Source organism: Aulostomus chinensis, chromosome 22 (genome assembly GCF_037954235.1).
Source record: "Aulostomus chinensis isolate RoL2024-O1b breed Wild chromosome 22, RoL_Achi_v1.0, whole genome shotgun sequence".
NCBI classification, from domain to species: domain Eukaryota; kingdom Metazoa; phylum Chordata; class Actinopteri; order Syngnathiformes; family Aulostomidae; genus Aulostomus; species Aulostomus chinensis.
The window spans coordinates 3,123,048-3,142,129 of NC_141341.1; the positions used below are offsets into that span (position 1 = coordinate 3,123,048).

The window sequence follows — 19,082 nt, forward strand, 5'->3', positions numbered from 1 at the left end:
ACAGACAATTCATGTGTCGCGATTCATTTCGGAATGATGTCACACACTAACAACATCAGGTTGTCGGAGGTCAAAGACGCTAACCTGAGCGGTTGCTATTTTTAGTTAGCAACAGTTAGCTTTAATTCTGCTCCCTTCTCAAAATAAATCTGCAAGTTATTTGTCTCCGTAGATCTTTTTTTTATCGCGGCTTTAAGATTTCGTCGGGGTGATGGCCTACAGACAGAAATAATAAAATAATATATATATTTTTTAATTTCGTGTGTGTGCTTGGCACCTATGAGAGGGGAGAAGCTCTATGAGCGAGTGTGCAAGGTGTGACGATGGGTCTGCAGTAATTTCATTAATTTCTCAGGCATCATTACATGGAGCTTGGCAGCCTTCTCTCTGCTCTCTCAGAGTGCTCATCAAGGTTGTCCTTGTGGTATTTAAATAAGGCTCTGCACTCTTGTTAGTGACGGTGTTAAACCTCGTTTTATCTTTATTGCCACTTTAGGCTCCTATTTACAAGCCTGGGCAGTGTGAGGAAGTGACTTACCACTGTTGCCTGGTGACTGCAGCACTGCCAGAATACCTGCAAAGATTCACTGGTATTGGGTTTCTACCAGTACACAAGCAGAAATCACCCAGCAGACTGTGCTAGACTGAGCTGACATCCAGGGAGGGGTAGGAGTCCCCACAGGCTGTTTGTTCCTGCTGTTTTCTCTCTCCTCCACTGCTTTACTGTCAGAGCATACAAATTCATCGCCATTGGCACTTTTGATATTCCAGGGCTCCTGAGAGCAATGGTACAGGATACCACCTGGTGGAAAGCATGGCAATTTGAATTATCATCCAAGAGAGGCTATTAGATGCAGTCTATTTTAATGGAATGTTCTTCTTGGTGGCAATTAAACTGTCTGATTTGCATCTCTTATTCTTTGTTAGATTCTCTGCCTCGTCTCCAAAGTCCAGCTGGCTCTTCTTTCCATTAAAGAAGTGGAAGTGGAGGGCAGCCAGCAGCTGAGATTGAGTCGGGATAGATCCCAGCCTCGAGCGTGGACAGAGAGATGGAGGGAAACAGAAAACAGGGACGTGTGCCAGGCAGAATGACATTTATTAGCATCTGGGCTTTTTGTGTTAGAGGAAGGCTTGAATGTGTGCTTCGGCAGAGATTTCAGGGATTCATGGCCCAGCTTTTCAAAAACGGATGAAAATGTCTCCACTGATCTGCAGCCTCTGAGAAACTGGAGACAACTGCAGTGCAAAGTGGTGAGACAGCAGTTTTTGAAAGTTACCCTCAAAGCTTTATAGGCTTCGATTTAACTCTTTGAAGCATGTAGACAGAAGCAGCCTGACTGTTGGCTAATGGTCGGCAAATTCTCAGACTTCATGTGAGACGGGAATATTAGCGCCGGTTTCTGCAAACTGCACAGTTGACCTTGTGATCTCCAGACCGGGAGGCTCTGAAAAGCCTCCTCCCTCTGCTGATGAGGAGGCCACAGAGCTTCGGCCAGCAGCTCCTGCTCTTCTCTCCTGGCTTGTCAGTGCAACAATATTTTGACAATTGATTCAGTGTCACATCTGACACAAAGGGACGCCACATTGAGGATACAATGATTTTTTTTTAAATGTACTGGTCCTGAAAACTCTCCACACACTCAAGCACACACACACACACACACACACACACACACACACACACACACACACACACACACACACACACACACGTAATGAAACCTTTATTCCAACCCTTTATCCTTTTATTACATAATTATAGCAGCATTGTTTCGGTGGTTTGTCTGGAGCCATGACCATTTCCTGAATCCTTAGTTGCAAAATTATATTTCTCTCAGCTCGAAGCGAAGTAAAATCTGGTCAACTGGACGTAAGTTTAGACGTAAACTTCATCCAGGTCATCGTAGATGACCTGGATGAATGAGAACCTACACAGACATTTCTCTCAGCTCTATTTTTGAAACTGTTTTTTTTTTTTTTTTTTTAAATAACTTGCAACCTACAAACGATAGAGAGGAGGAACACCTGAAAGAAAAGCCCTTCCTGCATGGCTGTCGAACAAAACCAGTGTTGGTTTGCGTTCTCCAAAATAGATCCGAACACGGGGTGACATATCTTACGTTGTCTCCACTTGGATTGTCAATAAAGTTGTCTTCAGAAACCAGCCAAGATGGCGGAGTACGATTTGACAACTAAAATAGCCCATTTTTTGGACCGGCATTTGGTTTTCCCCCTCTTGGAATTCCTTTCTGTGAAAGAGGTAAAGTGATTTATGCGTGGAGTTCCAACCACATGTCGTCCAGCTGGTTGTTATCGGACATTTCCACCCGAAAATGGGATAAGTTTGATAATAGCAGTGACGCTCCATCCCTGTGGCGCTAACGCTAGCTAGCAGCAATGCTAGCTATCCCGGTTTAGCTGATAATTATTATATATAGCTTGTGGTAATAGTGAATGTTGAACCCGAGGATTAGATGATGAACACGTTTGAATGACTCATGTTTTATTGTTCGATTATAACCCTTTTAGCGCAGCCATTCTAACGTGAATATTTGCGGTAGTCGTGATGGGACGAGAAGCGTTCACGCCGGGTTATTCCTGTGTGTTCGCCGCTGTGAATATGCGTGCATGCAGTTAAACAATTGACGTTGTTCCCGTTTAATGCAGATCTACAATGAGAAGGAACTTCTCCAGGGGAAGCTGGATCTCCTCAGCGACACTAACATGGTGGATTTCGCCATGGATGTGTATAAAAATCTGTACCCAGACAAGGAAATCCCTCACTGTAAGTAATATTTGAGCCAGCCGTGGCTTTAAAACAGGCTGCAGAGTAGAGATGTACCCCCCTGTCAACACCCAAGGAGGATGGCAGCCATGCCAGCTGGTCAGTGAATGCTTAATCCAGACAAAAGCTGAGATTATCAACTGCTCTCCGCAGCGATGCAACACAAGTTCACTTGCTTCACCTTCCAAAATATGGCTTTTTATCCTTCAGTGCGATCGTACTGCCAGTCAGTTTGTGTCCGCAAGACCAAGCAGTGTAAAGATGTCAGATAAGTCGGTCAGCACAGTCAGTGCTGATGCGGTTGCTGTTCGCCTGTCCCTGCTCCTCTCATAGACGGTGCAGACGGCGTCACTGGGGACAGAATTTGCAAACTACATGTTTGCCGTTTAATATTGAAAGCACTGATTTCAGTCCCCCTCTTAGCCACTTCAGGTGGAGCAGAAAGTCGTGGTCTGAGGTCAGAAGACTGTTTCTAACAGAAGAGTCGAGATTCTTTCTCTTCCTGGTACATTGCTGAGTTAAAACAAAACAAAACTGGCTGGGCCTTACTGATAATATGAATCATGAGGAATATGTGAGCCGATAATCGGCCAAGCCTGTTGTCAGTCGTTTACGTCATTGTCTTTTCCAAAATGGTTCTGTCTCAGTTTTACGGGTATTCACTGCTGTTGAAAGATGAATAAAAATTTAAAAAAAAAACTTCTTTTTAGCCTTGAGGGAGAAGAGGAGCACTGTGGTGGCTCAGCTGAAGCAGCTCCAGTCAGAGACAGAGCCCATCGTGAAGATGTTTGAAGACCCCGAGACCACTCGGCAGATGCAGTCCACGAGGTGTGAATAACCTGTCGGATGCTTTGGTCGTTGCGTGTTCTCGGCATCGTGTCAGTGGCTTCATACATCTGAGGACTGCAAACATCCACACTGACCATCCTCCTGTTTTTTCCTCCATCTTCAGGGATGGGAGGATGCTCTTCGACTACCTGTCTGAGAAACACAACGTGAGTGAAGCCTTGTGTTTGAGCTGTTCCTCGTCTTCATCCCCGTTTTAATCACGTTGTTGTTCTTCCATTTCCATAACAACAGCCGCTGCTGACAGCCAGCACAACGTTTTATCCAAATCTCAGACGCCATTCAAAACACCCACCAAGGTGCTCATTACTCACACAGTGGTTACAGGAACCACCTGCAACTTTCCTGCCAGTGCTGTCTTTTCTTTATGCTTTGTACATCACCCACAGGCAAATAATGGCATGTTGATAGACAAAGAAATGTTTTTTTTCTGCCTCGTGTGTTTGTGTGAAAGAGAACTTGTCTGTCTGAAGAAAGGGGAGGTGGCGTGTTGAGGGTTCTGATTAGAACAAGGCCACATGCAGTTTGAATCACAGGGGAGTTGAAGTGATAGATATTATATGTAGACATAGAATTTAGCTGCTTTGTACTTTAAGAATAAGAAAACTTGATTGATCCCACACTGGGGAAATGTACATGGTTACAGCAGCATTTACAGAGAGAAGAAACACAAACTTGTCATGTCATTACTGCAAATTTTTCTGTAGAAATTACAAACTTTTCTCTTGGAACAAAACTTAACCCCCTTGGGTAAGAAGTTTATGGACGTTTTTTTCCATTATGTTTTATTAAAAAGTATCTATGTCCCTTTTTTATGATTATTCAGTTTCGTCAAGAGTACCTGGACACTCTGTACAGGTACGCCAAATTCCAGTATGAGTGTGGTAACTACTCGGGGGCAGCTGAGTATCTCTACTTCTTCCGTGTCCTGGTAAGAAACCCGCAGGGATCCAAACCAAAGCTGTTTTCATTCGGCCTCACTGACGGGGTTGTTCTGTGCTCAGGTTCCCTCAACAGACAGGAACGCGTTGAGCTCTCTGTGGGGTAAACTGGCCTCTGAGATCCTGATGCAGAACTGGGAAGCAGCCATGGAGGACCTCACACGACTACGGGAGACTATCGATAACAACGTAAGTGGAATGACGACAGGAACCGAGGTTCGTGTGTTCAGGACACCATCGCATCAACTTATTCTCCAGATGCCATGTTTTCTGTGGTATTTGCCCTTTTTGCCATTTGAGTGTGTAGCAGTCGTTCAATTGGAATTATTCAAAATGTGTTTGCGTATTGATGTCTGTGACCCCGAGTTGCTGCGGCTTCAGCTTTGCTGTCGCATCGGAGGACACTGAGGGCTTCCGAGGAAATGAGCGGCCCTCCAGATGCACGTGCGTGGACATAGTTGGTGTCGTCAGAGCAGACCAGTGGAAGAGGGGCAGAGTTGAAGCAAACACTGACTGTCACTTTGACAAACCTGTCTGGCTTTAAATTTGTAGCTGATCCGAACAGCCTCTTCTTTTTATCTCACATCACAAATCAAGCTGAGCCCCACCTCAGGCTGCCCTGCCTGAACATCTGTCAAAGTTCTGTCCAGGTATTGATTCTCAATATTAACTTTTCTGAGAAAATAACCTGTGCCATGATGTCCTGTCTCTTCTCAGTCGGTGAGCTCTCCTCTTCAGTCACTCCAGCAGAGGACCTGGCTCATCCACTGGTCCCTCTTTGTGTTCTTCAACCATCCGAAAGGACGCGACAACATCATAGAGCTTTTCCTCTACCAGCCTCAGTGAGTCACTCTGTTCCATCAGCGAAGCGCCGGCGTGATATGATTGACAGCGTGTGTGGCTGGGTTACAGAGCTCTTTACTGGGAGTTTCCATTGACTTTTGTTTCTGTCTTGCATAAAGAGAAATGACTGATGTTCGTCGGCTTTGTTGTCGATTTAACCTTTAACCTTTTTATTAAGGGCTGCTTGTGTTGGCAACATCATCCTGTTATTAAGCACCATTTATTTTTTATACTGGACTAAATTTTGACATTTTAAAGTTTCTTTGGGCAAAAGTGCGTCTTCTACAGCATCAAGTTTCTGCAAAAAACGTGTTCAGTAATTTCAATAATGGATCCAGGTATCTGAACGCCATCCAGACAATGTGCCCACACATTCTGCGGTACCTTACGACTGCAGTCATCACCAACAAAGACGTCCGAAAGCGGAGGCAAGTGCTCAAGGACCTGGTTAAAGTCATTCAGCAGGTGAGGTCACTCAGTTTTGGAGAACAGTTCCTCGTAATGAGAACCGCTTCAATCAGTCACGCTTGTGTTGGCCCTCCGCAGGAGTCCTACACTTACAAGGACCCAATCACAGAGTTTGTGGAGTGTCTCTATGTGAACTTCGACTTTGACAGCGCCCAGAAGAAGCTGAGGGAGTGTGAGTCGGTAAGATGGCACCCCAAAGTTCTTTGCTTTATATTTCCTGCTTGACAGTGTGTGTTTGTCATGGCGCACAGGCATGAATCGTCCCAAAATGAGCTGTCTCCTGGGACTGAGGGGTAGAATGAGGCTTCTCTTAGCTATGGTGCTCTGATCTCCTGAGTCCCGGGCATTTTAACTTTGCAGCTATTCAGCTTCGGCAAATCCACGTCTGGCCTGATTTGCTGGTTCTTACTCTTATTCAGTTTTATTTTCAAAGCGTAACAGCTGTCAGATTTGGGGCCCGGTTGACTTCTCTTTAGAAACCCCTGACTGCAGTTGTGCAGCAGTGCTCGGGGACCACTTTACTCTCGTTCTTGTGGTCTCTCATCAATTAGCGACTCCTTTTTTGTGTGAATTCTGCAGTTGTTGTGAGTCCCTGAGCTGCCCTGTCAGACGCGGTTTCAAGCATCCAGACATAGTTCAATAGGTCCTCTCGTTTTCATTGATTCTGCTGGCTTTGACTTGTCAGGGGAATTTAATCTACAGTTTCTATTAATTTGACCTCTGGAGATTATGAAGATGGTTCAACTTGTTGAAAGTGCCCAGTTGTATCAAGAAGACTTTTAGAGCTCAGGTTAGTCGTCATCACTGATCCACGTTTCCCACTAAAACACAGAGGTCACAACTATCCATGGAACACGCGTTGGCGTTTCTGCAGCAGAGAAGTAACCATTTTATTTCTAACGTAACCGTTGATCAGAGGTGTATATCTGGAAGCTCTGTGATGCATGACAGTACACTTGAAAAATATTTTACTGCTTTGGTGAACATGTGTGGCTTTTAAAACTGGCAGTTTGGTTAAAAAAACAAACAAAACAACCACTTTTTCCCGAAGCAGCATCTCCAAATCCTTGAGACTGTACCCTCTGTGTGAGTCGTTCCGACCGGAACATTTAATACCGGTGTGGAAACAACTGGAAATTGTGGCAGAGCAGTGAGGTCGAACACCCAAACCGCAGGAAGTAGGTGTGCTTGCTGCCGCCGTTGTCTTCCTCTGCTGCCACTTCTTCCAGTCTGAGCTGGTCCTGGTGGAACTGGGACAACACCTGAGACACAGCCATTTTTGTCTTCCAGGTGCTTGTGAATGATTTCTTTCTGGTTGCTTGTCTGGAGGACTTCATTGAGAACGCCCGTCTCTTCATCTTCGAGACCTTCTGTCGGATCCATCAGTGCATCAGCATCAGGTGGGCTGCTGTGGGTGCCGTGCCTCTGAGAGCACAGTTGTGATGGGAGATGGATGAAAGGATCTTTTCTTTCCCCAGCTGATTCATGTTCTTGAGTGGTTTGACTTATCAGTTTGAGATGGTGGTCATGTCCTCATAGTTGTTCTTAAGTTTATTCAACTGTAAACTTTGAAGACTGAAGACTCCCCTAAAGGATGTTTACTAAACTGCACCGCCTCCTCTGCTCGCGCTCTCCCGTCTCAGCATGCTGGCAGACAAGCTCAACATGACGCCTGAGGAGGCGGAGAGGTGGATCGTCAACCTCATCCGTAACGCCAGGCTTGATGCCAAGATTGACTCCAAACTGGTGAGGCTCTGCTTTCACGCCCCCCCCCCCTTCAGTTGTATGAGTTGTGAATCGCTGAGCTGCACACAAACAAGCCTGACAAAACTACCAGAGTAGTATTACAGCAGCTGAGGTGTATTCATGTTGCTCCTGTTGGCTCTGACCAAACGGCTTCGAAATCAAGTCAGGACTCAAAATGCTCCGCTCTTTCCTAAAAGAGCAGTTTTTATTTTTGTGGTTTTGTTGCCCAGGGTCACGTGGTGATGGGCAACAACGCAGTGTCGCCGTACCAGCAGGTGATCGAGAAGACCAAGAGCCTGTCGTTCCGGAGCCAGATGCTGGCGATGAACATAGAGAAGCGGGTGGCTCACAGCAACAGGAACGAGGTATGAAACACTCCTAGGAACACAGCACTGACCCGCTGGGTTCCGTGTTGCTCGCATTCAGGAGAAAATCTCCTGCTATATTTTTTATTGAAGTCATTACACTTCTGAAGTGTCAGTCTGTCGTCATGCTCACAAGTTGCAGTCAGCTTTCCCCGGTAATTTCCTCTCCAGAAACCTTGTTTCCATAATGAGTGTAGCGGATTAAAGAAACCTCATCTCCCTTTAGCTTCTCCTAGAGAAGTGTTTCTATATATATTTCTCTTTCGTGTGCTCTCAAAACTATGCATCTCATCATTTTGATTTATTTATTTTTTTTAATCTGCATTTTCCTAACAACAGACTCCAGACAGGTAAAATGCCCTTGAGGGTCTAAATAAACAAAAAGAATCCTCTTACTGGAAATAATTCCAAAGTTCCGCTACAGGAGACCAGCAGGACACGTCTCAGTGAGCCTGAACCTTTGTGGAAGTGGAACATTGTTTGGGCGTGAGGGGAAACCTCAGCACTGTTGCTCTACACAGACGCCTGGACTCTCTCAGTTCAGTTGTTCATTCGTCCTGAACTTGAATTGAATCTCTCCGCCACTCGTTTATATGTCGTTGCATCAAAATAACTACACTGACCAGACAAGTTTGATCTCATGAGCCACATTTTCTGTAACTAAAAAAGAGAAACCAGTCCTCCACTGCAAGTGTGGCGAACTTCGCTGTGTTGTGATGGGACGATGGGCTGGCCGCTGCGCCCCTCGGCTGCACAGAGGGTTGGAGTGAATCTAAGCGCATTGTTACCTTCGTCTTTGGCAGATGTTTGCAGGTAATAAACACCAAGTAGCTCAGAAGATTCACAGCCAGCTGGAAACTCAGCGGAGCGTTCAGCAGCCGAAGGCTCTGATTTTCTACTCAGGAGCTGAAGGAGAACGAATATTGGATTTATGATCATCAGGTGGCCGTGATGATGTTGGTCTACCGGGTGTTAGCATTAGCAGCTGTTGGTATGCAAAGTTTCAACTTTAAAAGAGCATCATCGATTGTGAATGTCCTGGTGTCTCCATCTGCTGCCCCCAGGTGGCCAGCAACTGGTCATTGCAGGTCTAACCAGTGTGTTACAACCTGTCGTCTACAGTATCAAGTATGTGCAATCTGCTGTAATCCTGGATTTATTCAGGTTCAGAACGATCAAAGCTGGTATTCAGTGTTTGTTTTTGTAAACTTGTCTGAATGAATGATTGGAGGGCAAATCGCTCGCAGCGACTCAATGAAGTAACGCCACCTCTGATGCGATGTCCTTCGTTTGTCTGCCTTTTCCACAGACACCAAACTGGGCAGCTCAAGACTCTGGTTTCTACTAAAACAGAAGAAGGCGTCAAGAGGATGAAGATGGCTTCTGTAACAATACTATCAGCTTTTTATTAAAGTTACGTATTAGTTCTTCTGATATATTATCACGCAAGAGGAGGCAGCTTGGCTTGTTTACTTAGTCCACTTAAACATGTTGTATTCTCTCATATTTACATTTTTTTTCCCTCATCATAACCTAGTTTACACTCCCAAATGTTTGACTTTTGAGGGGAACTTTTGAATTACATTCCTCAAGTGTGATCCGATAAAAATGTCAAAAATGAACACAACCTCTTACCTCTACCAATGGATGGATGTCTCGTTTTTCTTTGTGACCACTAGATGGCGGCGTTGACTAAGTTTTGATTTGTGCTGCACGCTGTCGCTCTGTCCACTCCGCCACACTAATAGAAGGATGTAATTATTTAAAAAAAAAAAAACAATTTTCTGCTCAACATTTTGAATGCAGGCACTTGAAATAACGGTGCCGCAGTGTTAGGTTAGCGCTTGAATGTGTGGGGCGAAGAAAGTGAACAGAAAAGGTAAAACACAAGAAGAAAAAGAATATGAAGTGCAGTGTCATGTAAGTACCTTTACTCCAGACGACTGTCTACCCACGATCACGTCCAAATAACTACAATGCACGTGCAACTATGTTTCGCCTGCAGCCGTTGCTCAGAGCCACACAGCTAAGCTCATCTTTCAGTCTGTGTCGTGACCTGAAGAGAGACACTCATCCTAGATGGTTTGACCTTTGACATGCTGTCTGACTCCCAACTCGGATTGTGCCTTCATCTCATTTTCAAACCTTTGTTCATTGCAGAACTTCAGCTGATGTTTGCACGCATCTCCCCGTGCAGTCAATGTTTAACCACTCCTCCTTGATACTGAAGTACTCAGACATGCAGTACTCCATGTCCGCATATCCTCAGCAAATATTTGACTTGTGTAAATGTGGTGTGAAACCAATCTTCAGTGCGTTGTTTGAAGCAGTGTCACAGTAGCTTTGGGGCGCAGGCGTCATTTAAAACCGGCTGGGTGAATTGCTTCCTTGCTCATGTTCTTTTTTTTGACCTTTTGTGTTAAATAACCGTCCCTGACTGGAGCCTCGGCAGCCGATCCCTGAGAGGGAGTGACAGCTTGACGCTCAGGGGCCCCTCAGCAGGAGCCGCGCTTGCTAGGAGACCACCACACATGTCATTACCTGAACACCTGTAGCAGTAAAGAGGGGAAAGTGCCGCCGGTGCATTTCTCACCGAGTGTCCATGCGAGGATTCCTTCTGATGTTCAGCCTGGGAGTGGCTGACTGTTGTGCCAGTCGCTGTAACTCCTGGCCACTCCTCCAAACTGTTTTTTCTTACACTTTTCCAGGACTCGGTGAAGTGCAACAGACACACAGGCGCGTGCACACACACACACATCAACACACACACTCACAGAGCTGACGTGTTCTGAGGTCTGTGCCGGGACAGCTGGTATCCATCTGTGGTTGCTGTTGCTGTGGCTGCTGCTTCTTCCTGCTGCTGCAGGCACCGGGGCTGCCCAGAGAGGACGCGTACCGGCCCACTACGAGCTGCTCATGCGCTCTGCTGCAGTCAGACTCTGGGAATCAGACTGGCTACAAAGTGAGGCTCAAGCAGACCTCTCCGTCAGCAGCCTTCAGCATGGATATCCTGACAGCCTGGGCTGTCAACAACCCAGCTGTGGCCCGGCTCCTCTGGGTCCTCGTGCTGGTTCTGGCCACCCTCCTGGTCTGGCTCTTCTCCTTTTGCTGCTACACTTGGAACCAGAGTTCCTCGCCATCCCTGGAGAGGTACCTGGCAGGTAGGTGGGTCTTTGACCCCTCCTCTGTGGGTGTGTGGCGGCCTGTGATAGGCCAACAGCTGGACTGATGCTGCTTACTGTGACGTTTTAACTCCACGTTCACTTTTACACTCACTGGAAGAACTCCGGGGAAATGCTCCGTCCAAGTCCAGTAATTGTAAATTGTCAGTGTTTCCTTTCCAAGAATGCAATATCCACATTTTCCAGAAAATGCCTTTGGCTCTGATTCCATTTGTGGTTGGAGTTGCTCTGATTACAGTTTAAATTTGCCGTTCCCCATGTGAGTGGATACAATGGGTCTTTCATACTTACAAGTGTCATAAAACATTTTTACTTGGAGGACTCTGCTGTAAGTCATGGCAGACGTATTTCTCCATCCAACTCTGGAGGTGAAGCTATACTTTAGCGCTGAGCCGCAGTCCAAAATGTGAGTCTAATAATATGTTGTGATTCCGATTTGACGGCTCAGTCCTGCAGACTGCAGTGAGCTGCAGAGTCACTACATACATTTGCATGTCAATGTAGGCACAGGAAGGTGTAGGGGGCCCTGGGGGGCCACGGACAGAACTTCTCGTTTTATCTGGAGGACATGAGATAAAATCTGTTCCCTAGATTTATCTACTTTGAAACCACAAGATATAACTTCTTCCCTGCAGGTAGTTACTTTGAACCCTGGGTAATTATTCCCACAACTGGGTAATTTTGAGACAACAAGATAGGACTTGTTCCCTCCAACAAGTCATTTTAAGTCAGAAGATGAAAGAATGGAGGGAACAATTCTACCTTGTGGCCTCAAAATATGCAAGTCTTTGCCCTCAAGAGAATAAATGAGATAATGTTCCCCTCAGACAACTCCACTGCTGTGACCGCTGGGACAACAACCAACACTTGGAGAGCAAACGTATTTTATACCTTCAGAAATCTTGTTCATTTCTTTCTTCACAGCAATGGCGAACCACTCCAGACCTAAAGCTCCAAATCAGGTGAGTAAATCATCCCAGGTGTGTGAGAGAGAGAGAGAGAGTGATGAATGTTTCAGCTTCATCAGTATCTCAAATTAACTTTGCTGAAAAATCATTATTAGCCCCTCAAGTCACTGTTTTACATGAGGCAGCTGCGAGCATAGCTTGTACTTCCTACTCTAGACTTCAGAGGTCCTCATCCACTTGCGTTTCACTGCCTTTTCCTCTGCCGAGCCTGCAGACATGAGTCCAGCGTGAGTGTTAAGGTTGTGTGAGGCTGTAAGTTGTCATAATCGACTCCATACCAGACTCACGTTGCAGGGATGTGTCACTGTCTGACAGAGCTCACTGAAAACTAACCAGTGTGTGTTTGTTTCCGCAGAGGCTTTGTCCGAGTCTCGCTCACCTTCTTTGCTGGTCTTAATAAATGTTCTGTCACAGCCTGAGGGACCTCTGAGTGTTAGCTTGAGGTTAGCATGGAACAATTTTTCAAGATACAGGACTGATATGTTTAGTTTGTATGCTCGAGTTCAAATTGAATTGAGCAATTTGCAGTCACATGACTACTTTTATGTATGGCTACTGAGATACAGAGGGTTGGTCATTTCAGCCTCAGGCCCCAGAAACCCTGTTGTGTTCTTCCCTCCCATTTGAATACGGCGTTACTCTGCATGGGGGGTTCCCATCATTTTTAGAGTGCTGCAGCACCCCAAACCGTCAGCCTCCTGCTGAGTGGGCCCTCAACCTCCAGAGATGGCACGAGCATCACCCGTGGCTAGGCTAGCCCTGCTAACATTAATGCTAGCTCTGTCAGACAGGACTGCGTCATCAGCTGATGTCCTGGGTCCCCTGCTCCCACGGGTGTGGCGAGAGATCATTTCAACTGTTAATTCATACTTGAAAGCAGGCGACATGTTGGGTGCTGAAGGGCTAAATCGTCCCAACCCAGGAGGGAAAGGTCAGGGGACCCCAACAGATGCACCTCAGTGTGTTTCTGTGTTTTTTTCTTTTAGTAAAACCACTTCTGAAGCATCTACATGACTATGCCATGTGAGTGTGCCCATGCACGACTGAAAGATGTGTAACTTGTGTTGGCACCGTCACTTTGAGTGTTGTTCCACGCAGAAACTGTGCGCCGTCATTGTGCGTAATAAGGCCCTTTGATGCGCCACCATGAGTGCAGCTCTTTGTCTGCGTGTCACTATCAAAGCTCGGCCTCCCCTCAGTAGCAGCAAACACGCAGACAAAGAAGAGAGGGACCGAGACACACACACACACACACACTAGCAAGCTGTCAGTCCATTCAGGAATCAAAATAATTAAGCACCAAGGTTCATACTGGTGGTAAACCACCCGTTTCCTTGTGGTCTACACCAGCTTTTAAATACAAATTCACTTTTAATGTCACACAACAACATTTAAAGCCAACATGAGGTTCTGGAGGCCCGGGGGATATTCCCATCATGACCTGCGGCTCCCGGAGGTTACAGCAGGGCCGTGCAGACTCACAATTCTTACTCTGTCTTTCAAAGACGTGAATTATTTGGGTATGAGAACATGATTCTGAGCATCTCAATGGATGCATGAAAGAATGAGAGGATTGTTCATCGCAAATGTCAGTCATAAACTGTGTTAGTTCAAATTTACACGAAAGAATCGACGACGCACATGATCCCCAAACCTATGAGTGCCGATGCCCGAGTAGAAATCCTTTGCTGCTCAGCCAAATCTTCAATCAATGCTGATAAATTGTTACGTTCAACCAGTAATAATTGTGATTATTTTCGATATCTGTGTGAGGTAACTGGGCGTGAAACCTCATTTTTTGCCCCTCTGGGACGAGTACAGATTGTGAACTGAACTGAAGCACCCAAGAAACGTCCAACCTGTGGCGACATTACTGCCTCCACCTAGAACTTCACTTGCATAACTCTTGTGATGTGGCTGCATCCCAGCTCTAGGAACAAAAGGCTGATCTGTTTACCTGCCAGGCCCAATCACAATCAGCGGCGTCTGAATGGGAGCGTAATTGTCGCTGCATGCCAGATATCCAGTGAGCTGCCGCGGCATCGTTCCTCTCCAATTCAAGCGAATTAGAGAGTGAAATCATTGATTGTGTTTGATGGTTTCAGTTGTGGCAGAGTGGAAATGCCTCTGAAACATCATATGGTGACCGTAAAACCCTAAACCTAAACTGCACACTGAGCTTTGTCACGACTGAATGATCGTTGTCGGGTCAATGCGACGCAACTGAAGGCAGTCTGTCGTTTCAGAGGAAGAAAAAGGCCAAAGAGAAGCCAGTGGCTTCCATCCAGGTGGAGGAATCTGTGGCCAAGGAAGTTGTGGCAAAGAAATCTGTCACAAGCCAAACTGTCGCCAAGGACGTTGTGAAGAAATCTGCGGCGAAGGAAGTTGCAGCGAAGGAAGTTGCAGCGAAGGAAGTTGCAGCGAAGGAAGTTGCAGCGAAGGAAGTTGCAGCGAAGGAAGTTGCGGCGAAGAAATCTGTGGTGAAGGAAGCTGTGGCGAAAAAATCTGTGGCGAAGGAAGCTGTGGCGAAAAAATCTGTGGCGAAGGAAGCTGTGATGAAGAAGGCTGAGACAAAGGGATCTGTGACCTTTTCAGCGGAGCCGCCTCGTCCAGCGGCGAGGAAAAGGAGGAAGCGACCTCTTAAAGACGGGATGGAGACCGTGACCCCTGTGACCTCAGGAAAGGTAAGGAATATTTCTCCAGGCGCGCATCATTCCCTGACGATGCCGAGCTAAAACTCTCTTATCCGCTTCTTTTCATTCTCAACTGTTTAACAGTGTTGTTTTTTTAAGGTTTGATAAAAAAAACCTCTTGTATTGTCATTTTCAGCATATTTTACACATTTGTTCACGCTCACTTCTTCACTGAAGCGTGTTTGTGTGTAGCAGCAGCTGTCAGTCAGTTGCAGGGTTGTTTCCACCTTCAGCTGTTTATTGTGACACTGTGATTGTTCCCTGAGGGGTTCAACACACCGCAGTTTGGTGGGAGGTCGAGTCATGCCAACAGAGGCCATGAATGTATTCATGCTTTTAAAGTTGTGGCTATGAGGACACTTGCTGAAGGGGCGGAGCCAGTGCCCCATCCATGGGCCAGTGCCCCATCCATGGGCCAGTGCCCCATCCATGGGCCAGTGCCCCATGCATGGGCCAGTGCCCCATCCATGGGCCAGTGCCCCATGCATGGGCCAGTGCCCCATCCATGGGCCAGTGCCCCATGCATGGGCCAGTGCCCCATCCATGGGCCAGTGCCCCATGCATGGGCCAGTGCCCCATCCATGGACTGCATCCCTCCAGTTTTGGGGGGTTCTCTCAGTTTCAGGCTGCGTTCTGGATCTCTGACAACCACATTCCCTCCAACTTGTGCTCGGCATCAATGATGTGACACAGATGCACTCGGACTTGCGTATCAGCAAGAATGAACTCCTGACCTAAACGATCACGTGTTGGTTCTCCAGTTGTGCTAACTTCTTGTAGACGGAAATTACGGTGAAGGTGAAGCGTCGATCCTTCGCGCCTCCTCAGGGATCCGCTGCAAACACTTGGTTGATCAGACGAGTCCTCAGAAGAGTTTCTGGGCAGAGTTGGCACTGACCCCAACGTTCAGAACCGATGGCACGCACAGGAAAACAAAAGTGGGCACAGAGAAGGACTGACCCAACGCTTCACCTCCTGCACCCCCCCCCTCCCCCCCAACCATCTCGCCGCGGTACACAAACAGGCATCTGTCACAAGCCGTCGTTCACTGTGTTTGGATTATGTAACGGCTCAGCAGGGCACTTTTAATTCAGCTCAGGTTCATTCAGGCTGTAAAACAGGACTTGACATCAACAAAGTGTAAGAAAACAGGACACTAATTCCCAACTTTATTACCTTTAGCTGCTTTTTTATTATATGAATATATGATAAAAATATGACTTTTATGGTTACTAAGTGCTGGACTGCCACCAACAGCCATTTCTTATACTTCATGATTGTGATTTACGACCTAATTCTACCTGTAGGGGTCAAATCATGACTGTGTGTTCGCCGACTGCCCCTCCCTGTAATGACGATACGATGACAGGAGCAGACGGACTGCACCAATACGGCGCTCCGCTGGTCACAGACACTCACAGCGCTTTGTAACGCATTCACATTCTCACACACTCTTACATGCCTGGCACGGCGAGCTGAGCAACGTGCCAGTTTTCCCACGCACTGATGATGAAAGCATCAGGAGCAATTATGGTCTCAAGGACAGCGGTTCTGGGGGAGCCAGGGACAGAATCCTGTCCCACCTGAGCCGGGCCACTTCACAAGTGTTCTAATCTTGAAGGAATCCGTCACATTTCATGATGTCAGGCAGATGAAGTAGCACAGTTTAGTTTAATTTCTTTTTTTTTTAGTCTTGATTGAAGACATTTGTCTATTCTATTTGTTTAAGTTTGTTCTATTTTACCCCAAAACACGGAGCGATGAATGTTTGGCTCAAATGTGGCCGACGTCTGTTCTCTGGCCTTCACTTGCAGGTGTGAGGCCGCCTACACTCAGCCAGGGTTCACCTGTGTGGGGGCCAACAACAGGCCCCCACCTCCGTGACAGCTGGCGTTCTTTAGTACTTTTATGGCCCGACCGATCTGATTCATCTTACTGGCGGAGGACTGAGCTGAGGACTCATGGTTGCAAATTATTTTTTAGCTTTGAGTGGAAAAACCACCAAGCTGCTGAAAAATAAAACTAAGAAACAGAAAAACCCAAGTGAAATCGGTTCATATTTTCATGCTATGAAACTTTTCCGAAGCTGAAAAGTGACAGGTGTGTACCGTGATTTTGAATTTGCTCGGATGGATTTCTGCTGGTATCACAAAAGTTCAGAAACCAGTGCCAGGTCACAGCACTGCCGTTGTCCCAGTTTAGGCCAGAGGTTAACGAGCCAAAAGACGAGTTGTCGTAAGAGTGAAACGGATGGTAGGAAGGAATTTCATCACCGTAAACCTTCGTCAGAGGTGAGCCGGCGCGTCTGGAGTCACGCCACAGGTCGAAGTTCAGGGACACTCAAGCTGCGCTTCCCATTCAGACCAGCCTGTAGTCTGGGCTGGTGGGCAGACCCCCCCCCCCCCCTTGCTGATGCCCATTTAGGATCCTGGTGAGTTTTATTTCTACAATCAAACACTCAGCTGTCTTAGAGCCCTCCAGAGTTCAGACTGTCTGACCTGAGACCTTTGTTAATTCCTCACCGCCCCCCCCCCCCCCCCCACACATTCTTGGACTTCCACTCTCTGAGCCCCCCAAGGTGACCTGGAGCCCCCGAGTTCCGCATCACAATTTTTTGAAAACCTCTAGTTTGACAAACACCTCCCTGTCCAACTGGACCGGATCACGTGATTCTCACACGGCAACTCAGAAGGCACTGCCGGGATGGGAGGAAGTCATCGCCTCCTCTTGCAGCATCACTCTGACCTGAGCTCAGTTTTCACACGCGCACCGAGCACTCAAACGCACCTCTCCCATCCTCACACGCGCGCCCCGCACCAACGCGTCCCCCGCCGCTGTCGCTCGCTCGGGGGCACGCGGGCTGCATGCTGAGGGTGCAGTTTCTGCCCCGCCGCCCGTCCTGCATGCAGCCGGGCTCAGTCCGGGTCTGACCGGCTCAACTTCCCAAAACCGGGATACCGCAGGACGCAGGCGCGACTCCTGCTGCTGCGGATGAGGAGGAGGAGGATGAACGCGCTCTAAACACTCGGGAGAAATCCTGCGACTGTGCCGCGACGAACCCGGAGTGTTTCCGTGGGACCAAACCAACATCATTGGGAAATATTTGGCGTGAGTAAACCAGATGCCATCACGATTTCTGCAGACATGTTTTTAGTGTCATGTGAAAGCAGCAGATGAGCGAAAGAGCAGGTGCTTCCCGCAGGTCTCTCCTCACTGCGGTACCGCTCGCACGATTCCAGGTGGGGCGATGACAGACTGCAGCTCCGTTTTTGAGCTTCTTTTTTTGAGGCGGGGGGGGGGGGCTGACAGCTTTATGTCTGAGGTGATGCTGAGCAGATCCTGTCCTAATGAACAGCATCACGGGGGAGCTGAGGTCGAGAGGAGGAGAGGAGCCCCTGTCAGCTGTCAGGGATCCAGACACCGTCAGGCTCGAGTCATGCCAGCCTTAACTTTCTTCCTTTTCCAAGTCTGCAGACTTCCAGGAGCTCCCTGCAGCTCCCGGGGTTGCCTGGTAACTGCGAGTCTATTGCTCTGGGCTGGCTCGGATGCTAGGGACGGCTTAGACTTGGTCGGACTGAGGTTGTAGTTTATGTTGTTTTTATTTTGCGAATGATTAGAGTGTGTGTGTGTGGGGGGGGGGGGGGGGGGCATGGGAATGCCGAAGGAACCAGTGCCCTGCTGCAAGGGTTAATGCACTGACTGGTGCAGATGAACTGGGCTGCAGCTTTATGACACAAACATGTCTGCCCTCCTCAGAAGACATTTTTTACTGGACCTTTGGTCCCCCCCCCAAAAATTGTTGACACAGCCTTAAAATCACCACTTAAAATAAACTGTAATGCTGTTGCAGAGGCCAAGTGCAGAATTTTGGATCTCAACGCAGTGCTACAACCTTGCTGTTGTTTTCTGTTACAACAGAACTGTGAGTTCTGAGTACATTCTTGTGAAAATTTGAAAAAAAAAAGAAAAGATTTGAGTGACAGTGAGGGTGAGAGTAGCAAAACCAACAGTGCCTGCAGTCAAAGTCGAGAAAATCCCGCGCCTGGACGAACTCCCCCGATCTCATGGTTCCTGCAGTTTTAACACTGACAGCAGCAACACGAAGCCGCGTGCTCAGAAATGCAGACACTTTGATTTGAGCTAAAAACAAACAAAAGACGTCTGTTCGTCGCAACCATTTATGAGTTCCAAGTGTGAAGTGTTAGCTCCAGACAGGAAGTGTTAGCTCAAAACAGGAAGTGTTAG

The 19,082-nt window shown here is 47.3% G+C and overlaps 1 protein-coding gene across 1 annotated transcript; it reads left to right on the forward strand.

Moving 5' to 3' along the window:
* The first annotated feature begins 2,100 nt into the window (after positions 1-2,100).
* Positions 2,101-9,642, forward strand: eif3eb (eukaryotic translation initiation factor 3, subunit E, b). Its single transcript, XM_086193737.1, has 13 exons — positions 2,101-2,260; positions 2,668-2,785; positions 3,496-3,613; positions 3,738-3,780; positions 4,458-4,562; positions 4,636-4,761; positions 5,290-5,414; positions 5,754-5,880; positions 5,962-6,063; positions 7,174-7,283; positions 7,527-7,629; positions 7,860-7,994; positions 9,304-9,642. The coding sequence occupies exons 1-13, from the start codon at positions 2,171-2,173 to the stop codon at positions 9,340-9,342; spliced, it is 1,341 nt and encodes a 446-aa protein (XP_086049863.1). The 5' UTR covers positions 2,101-2,170; the 3' UTR covers positions 9,343-9,642.
* The last annotated feature ends 9,440 nt before the right edge of the window (positions 9,643-19,082 follow it).

What these genes read in the sequence shown, in the direction of transcription:
- eif3eb (XM_086193737.1), top strand. Translation starts at nt 2,171, where the DNA reads ATGGCGGAGTACGATTTGACAACTAAAATAGCCCATTTTTTGGACCGG. An exon ending in CTTTTCCTCTACCAGCCTCA is followed by an intron (nt 5,415 to 5,753) that starts GTGAGTCACTCT and finishes TAATGGATCCAG; the next exon opens with GTATCTGAACGCCATCCAGA. An exon ending in AGCTGAGGGAGTGTGAGTCG is followed by an intron (nt 6,064 to 7,173) that starts GTAAGATGGCAC and finishes TTTGTCTTCCAG; the next exon opens with GTGCTTGTGAATGATTTCTT.